Source organism: Engraulis encrasicolus, chromosome 13, assembly GCF_034702125.1.
Source record: "Engraulis encrasicolus isolate BLACKSEA-1 chromosome 13, IST_EnEncr_1.0, whole genome shotgun sequence".
NCBI lineage: Eukaryota > Metazoa > Chordata > Actinopteri > Clupeiformes > Engraulidae > Engraulis > Engraulis encrasicolus.
The window spans coordinates 53839368-53854715 of NC_085869.1; the positions used below are offsets into that span (position 1 = coordinate 53839368).

Genomic DNA, 15348 nt, shown 5'->3' on the forward strand with positions numbered 1-15348 from the left:
TAGTTTATGGATAACATATGTTATATGGATCTCTATATTAAATAGGCCTAAAATGATGCCAATATCACCCCATACCAATATGTTCAAAAACAACTGATGTCATAATCCATTACACAGAATTAACAAAAAACATGTAGATCTGAAGTTGTCCTCATCTCTTTATTAGCGCGTCTGCATGACTATGGGCTCATACTTGTTTACAGTACGTGCATGCATACTGTTATATGGATCACTATGAATCGGCTTAATTGTTATGTCGATATCATTCGACGTTACAGTAATATGTTCAGAAATGCTAAATATTTGCCAGCTGATGTGATGGGCTTGTGATGTCTCTGTCCAGGTGGAGATCTCCAAGAGCTACGGCATGGTGGAGTGGCGCGACGACCTGAAGGTGATCATGAGGAAGTCCACCTCCACCGACACGCACGGCGTCTTCCTCTTCACCGACACGCAGATCAAGATGGAGTCCTTCCTGGAGGACGTCAGCAACCTGCTCAACACGGGCGAGGTGCCCAACCTCTTCGCCGTGGACGAGAAGCAGGTCTGGTAACAAATAATACTCTCCACAAGCCTCTATACCGCCATTGTAAGCATGGAAAATGTGCTCAACATGGAAAAGGAAAAGGGGTCCAACATGTTCACCATGGACGAGAAGCAGGTGAAGTAAAAACGTGTGTTTGTGTATGTGTGTGTGTGTGTGTGTGTGTGTGTGTGTGTGTGTGTGTGTGTGTGTGTGTGTGTGTGTGTGTGTGTGTGTGTGTGTGTGTGTGTGTGTGTGTGTGTGTGTGTGTGTGTGCGTGTGCGTGTGTGTGTGTGCGCGCGCGTGTGTATGTCTGAGAAGTGCCCAACCTGTTCGTCATGAGCAAGAAACAGGTCTGGTCACAAGTTAAGGCTAGTTGAGAAAAGTTCACTGTACCTTTGGGACATCTGGTTACAGTAAGCATACATACATTGCCCAACATGGGAGAGGTGCCCACTCTTGGTGGTTGTGAATAATGAATACTGTTGTGGCTTACCTATTCCATAACCAGACAACATGCCTGCAGTACGGGCGACCTGGTTCAAGTCTGAGAGGTGCCCAACTCTGCTGTTGATGAGAAGCAGGTCTTGCGAAAATAACGCACTCAACAGGCGTTTATACCTCCTTTTATGTTCTTGCATTACATACTGTATAGGACATCTGGATAAAGTAACCATACGCACACGTGTTGTTAAACATGGCAGACATACCCACCCTGTTTGCAGTAGACGGGAAGAATGTGAAATGAAAAAGATGATGGTCTCAAGAGGCCCTTCAGGGTGTGTGTGTGGTGGTATTATCTTTTGTTTGAATGTATTCCTCCTTTGATGTTACATAACCATACCTTATACTGTAGCTATGGGACATCTATCTACAGGTATAGACTCTTTCAAGTGTGTTAAAATAATATTCTCAACAGGGGAATTATAGCAGTGCAGTACTCAATTTATTAGCAGTGCCAGAGACGCATTCAATTCAACCAAATCTTAAGACATAGAAAACTTCTGTTTACTGTATACAGGTTACTCTGCCAGTCACACTAGGGATGACCGTAACATCTAAGCATTGAGTTACTCCAGGAAGCTCCTAGTCCTCTGGAAACATATTTCAGAGCCTTTTCCTCAGCGTGCTTTGCTATTTTTGCACTTTGTTTTTGATGTATACGTCCTTTGATGTTCTCATAAAATAGGAAATAGAGTAAAGGTATATCTTATTCATCCCCAGGGAAATTAAGGTACACGTAAACCTACTTTACCGGTGTGTGTTTGCGTATGCACAATACAGTAAGAATGTATGTGCAGGGAAGCCAATAGGTGCTGGGAAAAGGGGTCAATTGTCCCAGGCCCATGGATTGGGGAGGGGGGCTGGCAGACAGAATTGGAGTCCCCATTAAAATGGGCTTAGCCAAAGCTGTCAGTGGTGCTGTGTACAGTGTACATCAGTGGTTCTCAACTGGAACCGTCTTGGGACCCACCATTTTCCACTCTCATTCGGTCGCGACCCATTTTTTTTAGCGTTCAAGTCTATTCAATGCAATTCTCAAAATGTAACCAAGACTCAAATGACTGGTTGCACGCTATCTATCTCGCATTAACATTCAGATTGTATCTATGACAACAGATGACACGGAGTTCAGTAGCCTATCAAAATAAAAGTTGTAAATTGTTGCAGGAAAAGTTGGATTTTTTTTTTAGAACACAAGGCCCGGCGACCCACCCATGACCCTTCCGCGACCCACTTTTGGGTCGCAACCCACCAGTTGAGAAACACTGGTGTACATTGTACAGTATTCTTAATTCTCACATTCCCCCTCCACAGGAGATCTGCGAGCGCATGCGCGTGCTGGACCGCCAGCGGGAGCGCGACAAGCAGACGGACGGCAGCCCGCTGGCCCTCTTCAACATGTTCCTGGAGCGCTGCCGCAGCCAGCTGCACGTGGTGCTGGCCATGAGCCCCATCGGAGACACCTTCAGGAGCCGGCTCCGGCGCTTCCCAGCGCTCATCAACTGCTGCACCATAGACTGGTTCCAGGTCAGTGTTTATTGTACTCACACAGACACGCAGACACAGACACGCAGACACAGACAGACACACACACACACACACACACACACACACACACACACACACACACACACACACACACACAGACAGACACACACACACACACACACACACACACACACACACACACACACACACACACACAGACACACACACACACACACACACACACACACACACACACACACACACACAAACACACACACACACAGACACACACACACACACAGACACACACACACACAGACACACACACACACACACACACACACACACACACACACACACACACACACACACACACACACACACACACACACACACACACACTCACATTGACAGCCATTGTCCATTATCAGTCCTTGCTTGATTAGCACTTACACTCAAAGCCATTGTCTATTGTAAGCTCATTGAAACTGATTCACTGGTGCACTGCTCCTTTGTGATGACTGGCTACACACACACACACACACACACACACACACACACACACACACACACACACACACACACACACACACACACACACACACACACACACACACACACACACACACACACACACAGTCTGTAGTCAAACAGCCGAAATCAAACATTAGAGACGCACAATGCAGCTAATCAACTGACCATCCTCTCAACACACAGAAACAAACTCTCGCACACGTGTACGCACTCACACCACCCGCCAATGAGCGCAACGCAACCAGCCAGCCATCAATGTCAACATGACAAAGCCTGCCATGACTTGATTAATGTCTGCCATCGTCACGAATCCTGAATGAGAGTAGCAATCACACACTAATTTTTGTACAAGCACGTTCCGCTATCTGTTTGAAACAGGGCTTAATGAATAAAGCACATAATGTGCACATTGCACAACACAGGGCCCGTGGTGCTGCCTCCCTAATGACACACAATTAGCGGCTCTGGAGTTTTTTTTTTTTGCCTTTACGTCGCCGGGGCTGTTTTTAGAAAATCAGGTTCATCTATTTCATTGTCTGTAGACCCAATTATGTCTGGTCTCCATGGCAGCCACCAGAGCTGCTGTGCTAAACTGATTACACATCTCAAAACTTGTGTCAGCAGGAGATGTGTCTAGGCCACCCACCAGCATCTTGTCTTGCCGCGTGTGTGCGATCGTGCGCGTGCGTGCGTGTGTGTGTGTGTGTGTGTGTGTGTGTGTGTGTGTGTGTGTGTGTGTGTGTGTGTGTGTGTGTGTGTGTGTGTGTGTGTGAGTGTGTGTGTTCACGTGCACGTGCATACTTGCATGTCTGTGTATGTGCGCTTGTGTGTGTGTGTGTGTGTGTGTGTGTGTGTGTGTGTGTGTGTGTGTGTGTGTGTGTGTGTGTGTGTGTGTGTGTGTGTGTGTGTGTGTGTGTGTGTGTGTGTGTGTGTGTGTGTGTGTGTGTGTGTGTGTGTTAGCATGTGTGTGTGTGTGCTTGTGTGCTTGCCTGTGTTTCAGTTTGAGTGTTTGGGTTTTAATTGGGTTTTTATTTGATGAGCTCAGTGTGATGTGTCTCTTCCATTCTGTGTATTTACCTTTTTGTCATTCCATCATTCTTTCAATCCATCTCACCCACTGTCTATCCCTTCTCCTCTCTGCCTCTGTATCTCTCACTCTCTTCAAGTTTTCCCCTTTCTCCTTCTTTGTCTCACTCAATGTCTTTATTTATCGGCATCTCTCTCTCTCTCTCTCTCTCTCTCTCTCTCTCTCTCTCTCTCTCTCTCTCTCTCTCTCTCTCTCTCTCTCTCTCTCTTTCTCCTCTCATCTCCATCTCCTCTCCTCTCATGTCCCCCCCTCCCTCTCGCTCCTCTGGTCCCCTCTACTCTCTTCTTCCTCTCCCTTCTCCTCATATCTTCTCTCGTCCCTTCCTTCAACTGTCATCTCCTCTCCTCTCCTCTCATGCCCCCCCCTCTCTCTCTTCTCTCCTCTCCCTCCTCTCCCTCCTCTCCCTCCTCTCTCTCTTCTCTCCTCTCTCTTCCCTCCTCTCCCTCCTCTCCCTCCTCTCACTCTCCTCTCCTCCCCTAGAGCTGGCCTGCGGATGCTCTGCAGGCGGTGGCGTCTCGTTTCCTGGAGGATGTGGAGATGGGCGACGAGGCTCGCCTGGGCTGCATCAACATGTGCCAGAGCTTCCACATGTCCACCATCAGCCTGTCGGCGCGCTTCCTGGCCGAGCTGCAGCGCTACAACTACGTCACGCCCACCTCCTACCTGGAGCTCATCTCCACCTTCAAGACCCTGCTGCAGAAGAAGAGAAGGTCAGTGAGGCCTTCAGCACATCTCTACCCTGGCCTCCTCTCCCCTTCCCTTAGATCATTCTTTAAGCCCAACTGGGAATCTCCAACTCCCATTGTCATTTTGACACAGCACTCCACAGTACAGAAGTGTTCACTGCACACAACAAAAAAGCATTTATGCCTCACCCGTGCAAGGGGGGCGGCCCTCAATGTCGCCCGAAAGCGAGCAGTGTGGCGGAATGGTACCATGCTCAGGGTACCTCAGTCATGGAGGAGGATGGGGTAGAGCACTCTTTCATTACTCTCGCAATCAACCTGGTTGGTCGGGAGTCGAACCGGCAACCTTTGGGTTACAAGTCTGACGCCCTAAGCGCTTACCCATGACTGCCCTAGAAATCACACCCATAAGAACAATTGTTTTTCATTTTGTATCATTTTGTATGACAAACCAAAATACCAATTAGTCTGACATCTTAATATCATGCATACATCTATAAAGTCATTTTTGTGTCGATGAGTTAATTAGCAAAGCATTTTTTTTAAACTCAGGAGCTAGTCTTTAGTTATCCACTCTAACATTTTGACTTGACAGCGAGCAGATGGACACATAGACAAGCATCAGGATGGCAAAACATTTTGGACAATTCCATGCTCCCAATGTTGTTGGAACAATTTGGAGTGTATCCCCTTCTCTTCCAACATGACTTTGCACCAGTTCACAATTACTCACAAATACATATTGCCCAAAGTGCACCAACAATAATAGTAACTTAGTTTTATATAGTGCCTTTCAAGTAACCCAGGTTGCTACAAGTGCGCCATTTGAGACATGCTGTGTGTCTGTGTCTGTGTCACGGTTTGTGTCTGTGTCTGTATCACGCTGTGTGTCTGTGTCTGTCCTCCCGCAGCCAGGTGATGACTCTGAAACGTCGTTACGAGGTGGGTCTGGAGAAGCTCCAGTCAGCGGCGGCCCAGGTGGCCACTATGCAGGTGGAGCTGGAGGCTCTGCAGCCACAGCTGGTGGTGGCCAGCAAGGAGGTGGACCAGATGATGATCGTCATCGAGCACGAGTCCGCAGAGGTCGCCAAGACCGAGAAGGTGACCGAGACGCTCTCTTCTACTTTTTCAGAGAAGACTGTTTTGAGTTCATAGTAAAAAATAAGCCTACTCACCTGAATGAATGTTGCCTGTGTGTACACAGTAAAATATGCAGTGTTAATTCAACCCTTAAAGGCCAACTTCCGATAAAACACAGTTTTACTCACTCCTTTTGAAGATCGGACGGTCACCCCAAGTTAAACTCACTTGCAAGGCTCTCATAGCGGTGCGTCACCTCGCCTGGCTGTGTTTCCCGGTGTTTCCCAATTTACATAAATAATGCAGAGAAACGAGCGAATCACGAAAGCCTTTCTGTGTTTCGTCACGTCGAAAGAAGGCGTTGCCCACAAAGGTTTATGTCGACCCATTTTTCTAAAAACATGTAGAGTAATTGTTTTCTGCTCGTTTTCAAAACAAGGAATGCCTAGTGGCCTGAAATCTAGCTTAGCCTAGCTTTCAGCTGGTTGCTACTCTCAGATACACAGAGAGCACAAAGCCTCATCCATACAGCAAGCCCACTCTGGTTGCTCTGTGCCTGTAGCTCGCCTAGGGGTCGCTGTCGAATGGAGCATGCACGCCTCCGTTGGCGCCCCTATAGTGCAGTACCACCCGGAGAAGTGGCGACTCTGTTTCCCATTACATTCTATCCAAGAACAGGAGGACTGAGCCAATCAGAGACGCATTTCCACGAGAGCAGGAAGAGTGAGCCAATCAGAGACGCTTTTCCACGAGAAACACGGAACACCCTCTCGTTTCTCCACAAGCCACATTGCTGGCTTGCAAAAACGGCTTGAAACAAAGCAACCAGAACGTTTTTTAAAACAGGACCAACGCGTAACACATTCAATAACAATGGGGAACACAGCAATATTAATCAAATGACGTTGAGAGGCCATCTTTAAGACCCTTAGAGATTCAACACTTAAAACATGTTAGATTCATCTCTCCAGGTGTTGAACAAATTCTTCAAAGTTTACTTTGTGTTTTCATCACACTTTTTATCTTTTTTGTTAAGCTCTCTTTTTATGTATAATGTGTTGGATAAACGCATTTTCTAAAATAATACAGAATTTGTGATGTAAGATATTTGTCTGTATTGTGGAAACACTGGAATAGATGCTTGCATGAATGTTTATCAGTTCAGCCTGTATCTGTATTTGTATTGTGTTTGATTTTGTTTTCTATGATTTTATGGAACCCTGAGTCTGTAAATAAGTATAATATATTATACATTACACATATGTAAAATGCTATATAAATACTGTATATAATATATTAAGTATTGAATTGAGTAATCCACGTGCCCAGGTGGTGCGCGTGGACGAGGCGGTGGCCAACGAACAGGCGATGGCCGCCAAGGCCATCAAGGACGAGTGTGACGCCGACCTGGCTGTGGCCATGCCCATCCTGGAGGCTGCGCTGTCCGCCCTGGACACCCTCACACAAGGGGTATTACTCTGCTTACACACTACAGGAAAACATGTCTGAGAGAATAGTAGTGTGGGTACTACCCTGTCTACAGCACATACTGATCTGGACATGCTCACACAAGGGGTAGGGGACAGACATAGCCTGGGTATTACCCTGCTTACACACTGCAGGAAAACATGTCTTAGAAAATTGTGTGGGGTTACTACCCTACCTACACACTGCAGGAAAATGTTTCTCCATACAGGGCAGCCAGGCCCACTGTATAGAATTCAGTGTAGTACTGCACTAGACACTTTTACACAAAAGGTATGGGATAGCAATGCCTAAAAGCCTGCCTACACTGCAGAAAAACATGTTCTCTCTGTTCTCTCTGTTCTAAATGCTGTGTAGAAAGACAGGCTGAGTTTATAATGATTATCATCGACTTTCAAATCTCTTCGAGACTTGGTCTGACCAAGAGCAGAACAAGAAACATTATATTGCTACTGGCCTGACTAGAAGCAAGACTGAAGGTGTTGAGTCACTGGGAGGGCGCGCGGCTTTACTAAATCAGCTAGAAAAGAAAGGACACAATAACAGAGCAGTGACCCATTTTAATAATTTACTAATTACTAGTGAATAATGCCAGCGTGTCAATTTATTTTTTAAGAGATTGTAACATTAATGAAATAATATCATTTTTAAAATACCATCATCAATGACTGTTTCTTCCCCTTTACTGCAGGACATCACCATGGTGAAGGCGATGAAGAGTCCTCCTGCGGGTGTGAAGCTGGTGATGGAGGCCATCTGCATCCTGAAGGGCATCAAGCCCGACCGCATCCCAGACCCCTCAGGCTCCGGCAAGAAGGTGCAGCACTGGGGCCCCCATTACCCCAAAATTATTATATAAGAATCTTTAGAAACCATCACCCCATGTTCACTTACTAAATTATAACCCCCTAGGCATCGTACAATCTTTACCAACCAAATCACTCCAAGATTACTTTAAATTATGACTTCTAAGCATCAAGTATTGCAAGCCTTACAAACCTCAAACAACACAACATCACCAACTAATCATGTACTGGTATCTGGGTACAAAGGATTAAAGAATCCATCATCCCACTGTTTTCTTATGATCTAAATTCCCACTACTGACCTTAGAGGTCAACTGATAGTGATTATGTTTCTGGGTACTGTAAATAAGAAGCCATCTGCCCTTTGCTATTGGCAGCGGGCATTGTGAATCGCAGCAGGTAGCTACTGTATATACAGCTATAATCACGTCCAAACGATGGGAAGGCCCATTCAAAGTGAATGGAAGCTCTCGCAACATTCTAAGGGTATAATGGCAGGCAGTCATGGATAAGCGGTTAGGGCGTCATACTTGTAGCCCAAAGGTTGCCAGTTCAACTCCTGACCCGCCAGGTTGGTGGGGGGAATAATTAACCAGAGCTCTCCCCCATCCTCCTCCATGACTGAGGTACCCTAAGCATGCTACCGTCCTGCTGCACTGCTCCCTTGGGGCGCCATTAGGGGCTGCCCCCTTGCACTGGTGAGGCATAAAATGCAATTTCGTTGTGTGCAGTGTGCAGTGAACACTTGTGTGCTGTGGAGTGCTGTGTCACAATGACAATGGGAGTTGGAGTTTCCCCGGTGGGCTTTCACACTTTCATAAATGTACAAACGGTATGTAATGGATTGGTAACACTTAAGAATAACGTCCTATTCACTGCTTTATAAATACTTTATAAATAATGAACTAATTATCAACAAAATGTTTACAATTGTTTATAAATGGGCAACTCTCAAACAGAGTGTTTTATCAGAGTGTTCTTTTTACTTGGTGGAGCCCAGAAGGGTGAAGTAAAAAGAACACTCTGAAAAAACACTCTGTTTGAGTGGTCATTCTGTGTGCGAGTCACCCCTGCAAACAGTTTATGTCTACTTGACCATCGCACCAGAGCTAAAAGGACGTGTGTCAAGAGCGCAACTCATTTTTTGCTGAACTCTTATAAATGGGCAAGAAATACTATGCCAACACAGCAGACACAGCGCAGTCGCAGCGGTCCTGGAAGTTTCTCCTCCAAAGACCAGAGGGCATGAAACCACATAAAACTCACACAGTAGAAGTTGATTCCCACTCCACTGTGTAGTCATAGTTTGGTTATTACTCATTTACACACATTTGTAAATGCTTAGATTAAATGTTCATTGTTATTAAATGCTAATAAAGTGTTTATAAAGCTGTGAACAGGACATTATTCTAAAGTGTTACCAATAGATTTTCTATATGCCATTTCCCACTACTAAAGGTGGAGGACTACTGGGGCCCGGCCAAGAAGCTGCTGGGAGACATGAAGTTCCTGCAGAGCCTTCACGAGTACAACAAGGATGCCATCCCTGCCAACTGTATCAGCATCATCCGCAACAAGTACATCACCAACCCCGACTTCGTGCCCGAGAAGATTCGGGTGGCCTCCACCGCCGCCGAGGGCCTCTGCAAATGGGTGTGCGCCATGGACTCCTACGACAAGTCAGTAGTCCTCATCATCATTCACCTTACTGCCCTGCCTACCGCAGCACTCTCCTAGCCTGAGAATTCCCATGCTGCCTTACACTGAGTTTGGGATCCCAACCACAGGGAGGGCGGCAAAGTCAAATTATTAGACAAACGGAAGCTTGTAGTTTGTTTACAGATCCACCATGTCAACAGCAGATGCGAAATCAGCTTTCCATATAGGTTGTTGACATAAGCGTCCCCTTCAAGAAAATGAATAGATGCCCTCTCACTTGTGACATAGTCTGGTGTTGGCCAGGCTAGCATGCTTCAGGTATCTAGCGATTCCTACATCCATCAAGCCTCATCTCATGCTGGTGAATCGAGTAGAATGGAATAGAGAGCCTTTTAGTCATTATGCAGAGCACAATGGGACATGCCAATGTAGATTAATTTAAATAGCCCGTCACTGCTTCGCATAGTGGAACAAGATCCTTTGACCTACTGTAGGTCGTGGGCAAAACCTTGAAAAAGCAAATAGGTTTCTGACAACTTGCTACCTGTGACGAACAAAGCAAAGAAATACTCTCGCCCTCTCTCCTCTCCTCTCCTCTCCTCTCCTCTCCTCTCCTCTCCTCTCCTCTCCTCTCCTCTCCTCTCCTCTCCTCTTTTTTTCTCTCTTCTCCTCTCTTCTCTTCTCTTCCCCTCTCTTCACTTCTCTCCTCTTCTCTTCTCTTCTCTTCTCTTCTCTTCTCTTCTCTTCTCTTCTCTTCTCTTCTCTTCATCAGGGTGGCGAAGGTGGTGGCACCTAAGAAGGAGAAGCTGGCTCAGGCGGAGGGCGAGCTGAAGATCGCCATGGAGAGTCTGCAGAAGAAGCAGGCCGACCTGAAGGAGGTGCAGGACAAGCTGGCCAACCTGGAGGCCACGCTCGCTGCCAACAAGCAAAAGAAGGCCGAGCTCGAGAACCAGGTATAGTACCACTTCAGCAGTGCCTATAATTATGAGATCACCGGAAGGCTGTAACGATATTGCATCGAACCGAGGGATCACGGTACGCAAACCCACGAACCCCTATCGCGAAGCTTCCTCACAGAATCGCGATGTGCCCTTTTAAAGTTGTTACCCCTCAGTGTAGAACACAACAGGCAACACACAGGCAAGAGTTTGCATATGCGCTTAAAAAGACCAGTAGAAAAAGGGCGCACACGTTCGAGTAACAGTTCCATTCACCCCTTTCTCATATAACATGCTCCTTCCAACCAGCACGTTGTTGTTATCCATTGCCTCAGCAACCTCCGTGAGACGAAAAACTTGGGCAAACATCGGAAGGTGAAGGACAAATGAACAACAGACCAAGAAGGCTTTTATAAACGTGTCAAGATTTTTGTTTTATTCATGCATGCGCGATGTATTGCGAGTGGAGTTTGACGTTGGAGCAGAGAGAGAGAGAAAGAGAGAGAGAGCGCGAGAGAGAGAGCGCACGAGATGCTCCGCCTGCCTATAAACCAGCCTGGAATCGCTTGTAGGGAGGTGCCCGAAGTCGGACGAACGTTGAGGCAGAATATTAGGCAGCATTATTTCTTCCCACATTAATGTTAGGCTATATTGTAAAATTACCGCCTGCATAAGCAGAAAGCATGCTCCATTTCAGCCTCTGCATTCATTCTCGCTCTTGATAAAATGTCAAACCACAAAACGAAACGAAAAACGTGCACGTTACGTAGCAGTGAGAACTAAGTGAGGTTCATTTCGAGGTTTGATTGTAGGCGGGCACGCGCTGCTGCACGATCAAAAAGAGCTACGGAAATATTTAACTTAATCAAAATTAAGTGTTGCATTTCTTTAAGTAGCCTAACTTAATACAACATGTTTCCTGACGATATATGGCCTGTGTTGTTTTAATGTTTGGATATTAATTGGATAGGCTATGTTTGATAAAGTAAGACAGCTGCCAATGACCATACACCCTGACCCCCCCCCCCCCCCCCCTCTCTCTCTCTCTCTCAACATATGATCTTAGCCTATTTATAAGCCCTTTTCCTTGGTGAACTAATATCCCTTATTTCTCTGTACTGTGCTTTGATGTCAACACCTGGGAACAGGTTGCAGTGGTAGCCTATATCTGCAACATTATTCAGCCTTGTAGACCTACAAAATTAATGCAGGCAGGTAAATGCAAAAAGATAGAAGTATATATATAATTTATTTTCTTCTTATTATTTTTTTTTCCAATTTTTTTTTTTTTTTAAATTTTTTGGGTGAAATCGTGGGGCATATCGAACCGTGGGTCATATATCGTGATACAAACCGAATCGTGGGTTGGGTGTATCGTTACAGCCTTAGATCACCGGTATTTAAAGGTGCACTGTGTGGGATTGAGGCCAGAGTAGGTGTTGCAACGATGCTACTGAATACTAAGTAATACAACTACGTAATACATCAATATTTATTTGACCAAAGTACATTAAGTTTTGCAGCTAAAAATGTCTATTTCTGGAAATTCAAAATGGCGGACATGGAGAAGATCTACCTTTTCATGTCTGAAAAGTGCAAATTATGAATACTTAGAATTTGATGGTGGTGGGAAGTATGCACAATAAAGGTAACATTTGTGAATGTGCAGCTTGAATTCTGAAAATAAACTGCTTAAACTATTACTACTACTACGTGCTAAAAAGAGCAAGGGAGATGAGCTGGATAACCAGGTGAGCACGACCCTACTGCAATCTCTTCAAGTCTAGCTGTACATTAGCATAATCATGGTAGTTACGCAATTAACACAATCTACATGTACATATACATTAATAAAAGCCACATTTGCCACCAACAAGAACAAAAAGGCCAAAGTCTCAGTTCAGCACAGTTGAATGCAAGTGGAATATTGTCAATTTCAAGCAGAATATTGTCAGTATATTCACTGAACACGGCCACATTCTGAATGAATATAGTTTGCATGATCCATACATGAAGAGTTTACATGACCCATTTGCAAACGGAATACTGCCACCACTATTCAGTTCACGTTTAATATCTGACTATTCCTCACATATAACTGCGGTAATTGTCTCCAGTTGCCAACAAGAACAAGGAAGCCGAGCGCGAGAACCAGGTGAGAGGACCCTGCCGCAGTTGCTAACCCTGCTGCAATAGCTCTCACAATGATAGGACATGTGATAGCGAACTGAGGAATGTGAAGTGACTATTGTCTATTCTGATAACAGTCAACAGGTAGTATAGGTGAATCAAGTGTCTATACTGACAACAGTGAACATGGAGTAGCCATGAATCAAATCACTTAAAATATTTTTGTGTTGTTGACTTGATGGGCTACCGCCGGTGGAATTCGCTCCTCATTTGAATAGGACTAAAAGTCGGTTTCATACAACATATGCAATATGTTGTAATGCAGTTTTTAAAGCTTTACAATACCCTTCTCACATATTTGTTTTTACATTCACAGTACGTTGAATTATTATTACATATCACTTACTTGGTATTTAGGTTATTGTATAGCCATCATAAATTATAGTTTTGCTCTGACAAACATTAATTTAGCGTATTAAGTGGCTTCATTGAAAAACATCTGCAATAAAGCAAGGTTATGGAATCTCTACACCCATCTACAGCAGTGTTTTTTTTCAGTTTTGCTCGTTTGGAAAAAATATGTGGAGGTTTTGAATTCTCTTGGTGTGGTTTGTTTGTGTTGTTGCAGATATTTATTTTGCTTTATTTGCTTTTGATGTAGTTTGCTCAACATCTGAGAATATCATCAGAATGCATTTTCATCCTTTGGGGGTTATAATTTTGGCGAAACTGCACAAAATGTCTCGTACGTCTGTGCAATTCATCAAATAAATAGCAGACATCATAAATACGGCTGGTCGACAAAACCCATCTGTCAAAATTGTTTACATATTTGTTGAGAGTTTAAAATTCATTTTTGTCTTCAAAAGACTGCTTCCCCCCTCTGTTCCTTGGCATCTGTTTATTTTCGCGTTTCTTCTTACTCCATGTGCTTTGAAGCCATCTTTATTTCTCTCTCTCTCTCTCTTTCTCTCTCTCTCTCTCTCTCTCTCTCTCTCTCTCTCTCTCTCTCTCTCTCTCTCTCTCTCTCTCTCTCTCTCTCCACCCAATTCTCTGTGAAGGAAAACTGTCAGTCACCAGGGTCTGCCTGGGTACCTCCGCCACCCACCCATCACAAGGGACCACGACTCACTTTCTTGTCCCATTTCTCTGCCTTTCATGCCTTCGTGTTTCTCTCTCTTCCACCCTCGCCCCTCCATCGGTGCATTTCAGAAGAAGGGAGTGAACATAGATGTCATGTGACTTGTTGCTCTCTCAAGTGCAAACTTTGGAGCCTTTTGTAATGCCCAGATACAAGACACGTGTCTGTGTGTGTGTGTGTGTGTGTGTGTGTGCGTGCGTGCGTGCGTGCGTGCGTGCGTGCGTGCGTGCGTGCGTGCGTGCGTGTGTGAATATATAAAAATATTAGTTTCTTCTCTGCCCCACCCAGGCCAATGAGGATAGAGGGAGATGCTAATTTGTCTCTGGAAGCGACCTTGGTTTGGCAGAATGGTGTTTTGGCCGGCCGGCGGTGAACTGCAGTGTGGGCTGCAGCTTTACTTGTTTATACGGGAGCAGCGATGTGTCACCAGAGGCCACCCAAATAGCCAGCGCTGGCCACCGTGTCCCTGTTTCACAAGCGTGACCTGTAGAGCTGCAGAAAGTCTCTCTCCTCTACCTCGACCTCTCTATCTGCATCCCCTCTAAACATTGAACAGAAACACTCTCTCTCTCTCTCTCTCTCTCTCTCTCTCTCTCTCTCTCTCTCTCTCTCTCTCTCTCTCTCTATCTCTCTCTCTCTCTCTCTCTCTCTATCTCTCTCTCTCTCTCTCTCTCTCTGTCTATGTCTCTCTATCTCTGTCTCTGTCTCTCTCTCTCCTACACACACACACACACACCTATGCACACACAATGATGCTGGTACTGGAGCTGGAGCTGGAGCTTTCTCTATCTCCTCTGTCCTTATCCCTCCAACCCTCTGTTCATCTCCTCTCCACCACCTTACCTACAGTATAGCTATGTCTCTCTCCTCCATTCCTCTCCCCCTCCACCACCCCTGCCTAACGCTGAAAATACATAGGAGAGACCAAGGCGCTGGAGGTGGCGATATTTCGATATTTTACATTGGGAAGCAGGTGGGAGGTGGTGACGTAGAGAAGCGAGGTGAAAAAGTTGAACTTTACTGAAATATATGTAACGAGAAGCGGTGGTAGCAAAGTGGGAGGCGGGGTTGGGGGGCAGCCATGGGTAAGTGGTGAGGGCATCAGCCTTGTCGTCCAAACGTTGCTGGTGAGACTCTTGACCCGTTTGTGGGGGGAGTAATTGACCAGTGCTCTCCACCATCTTAGTTGAGCATGGTACTGTCCCGCCACACTGCTCTCTTGGGGTGCTGTTTCAGACTGCCCCCTTGCACTTGTGAGGTATAAAAAATAATGTTGTTGTGTGCAGT

General features: G+C 45.5%; 1 protein-coding gene across 1 annotated transcript in view; it reads left to right on the forward strand.

Moving 5' to 3' along the window:
* Positions 1 to 15348, forward strand: part of dnah7 (dynein, axonemal, heavy chain 7) — a 149456-nt gene that overhangs the window by 67997 nt on the left and 66111 nt on the right. Inside the window, exons 43-50 of the mRNA XM_063214309.1 lie at positions 344 to 544; positions 2342 to 2554; positions 4617 to 4846; positions 5734 to 5923; positions 7232 to 7372; positions 8079 to 8204; positions 9652 to 9872; positions 10625 to 10805. Coding sequence (XP_063070379.1) covers positions 344 to 544; positions 2342 to 2554; positions 4617 to 4846; positions 5734 to 5923; positions 7232 to 7372; positions 8079 to 8204; positions 9652 to 9872; positions 10625 to 10805 — 1503 coding nt within the window. The remainder of the gene's footprint in view (positions 1 to 343; positions 545 to 2341; positions 2555 to 4616; positions 4847 to 5733; positions 5924 to 7231; positions 7373 to 8078; positions 8205 to 9651; positions 9873 to 10624; positions 10806 to 15348) is intronic.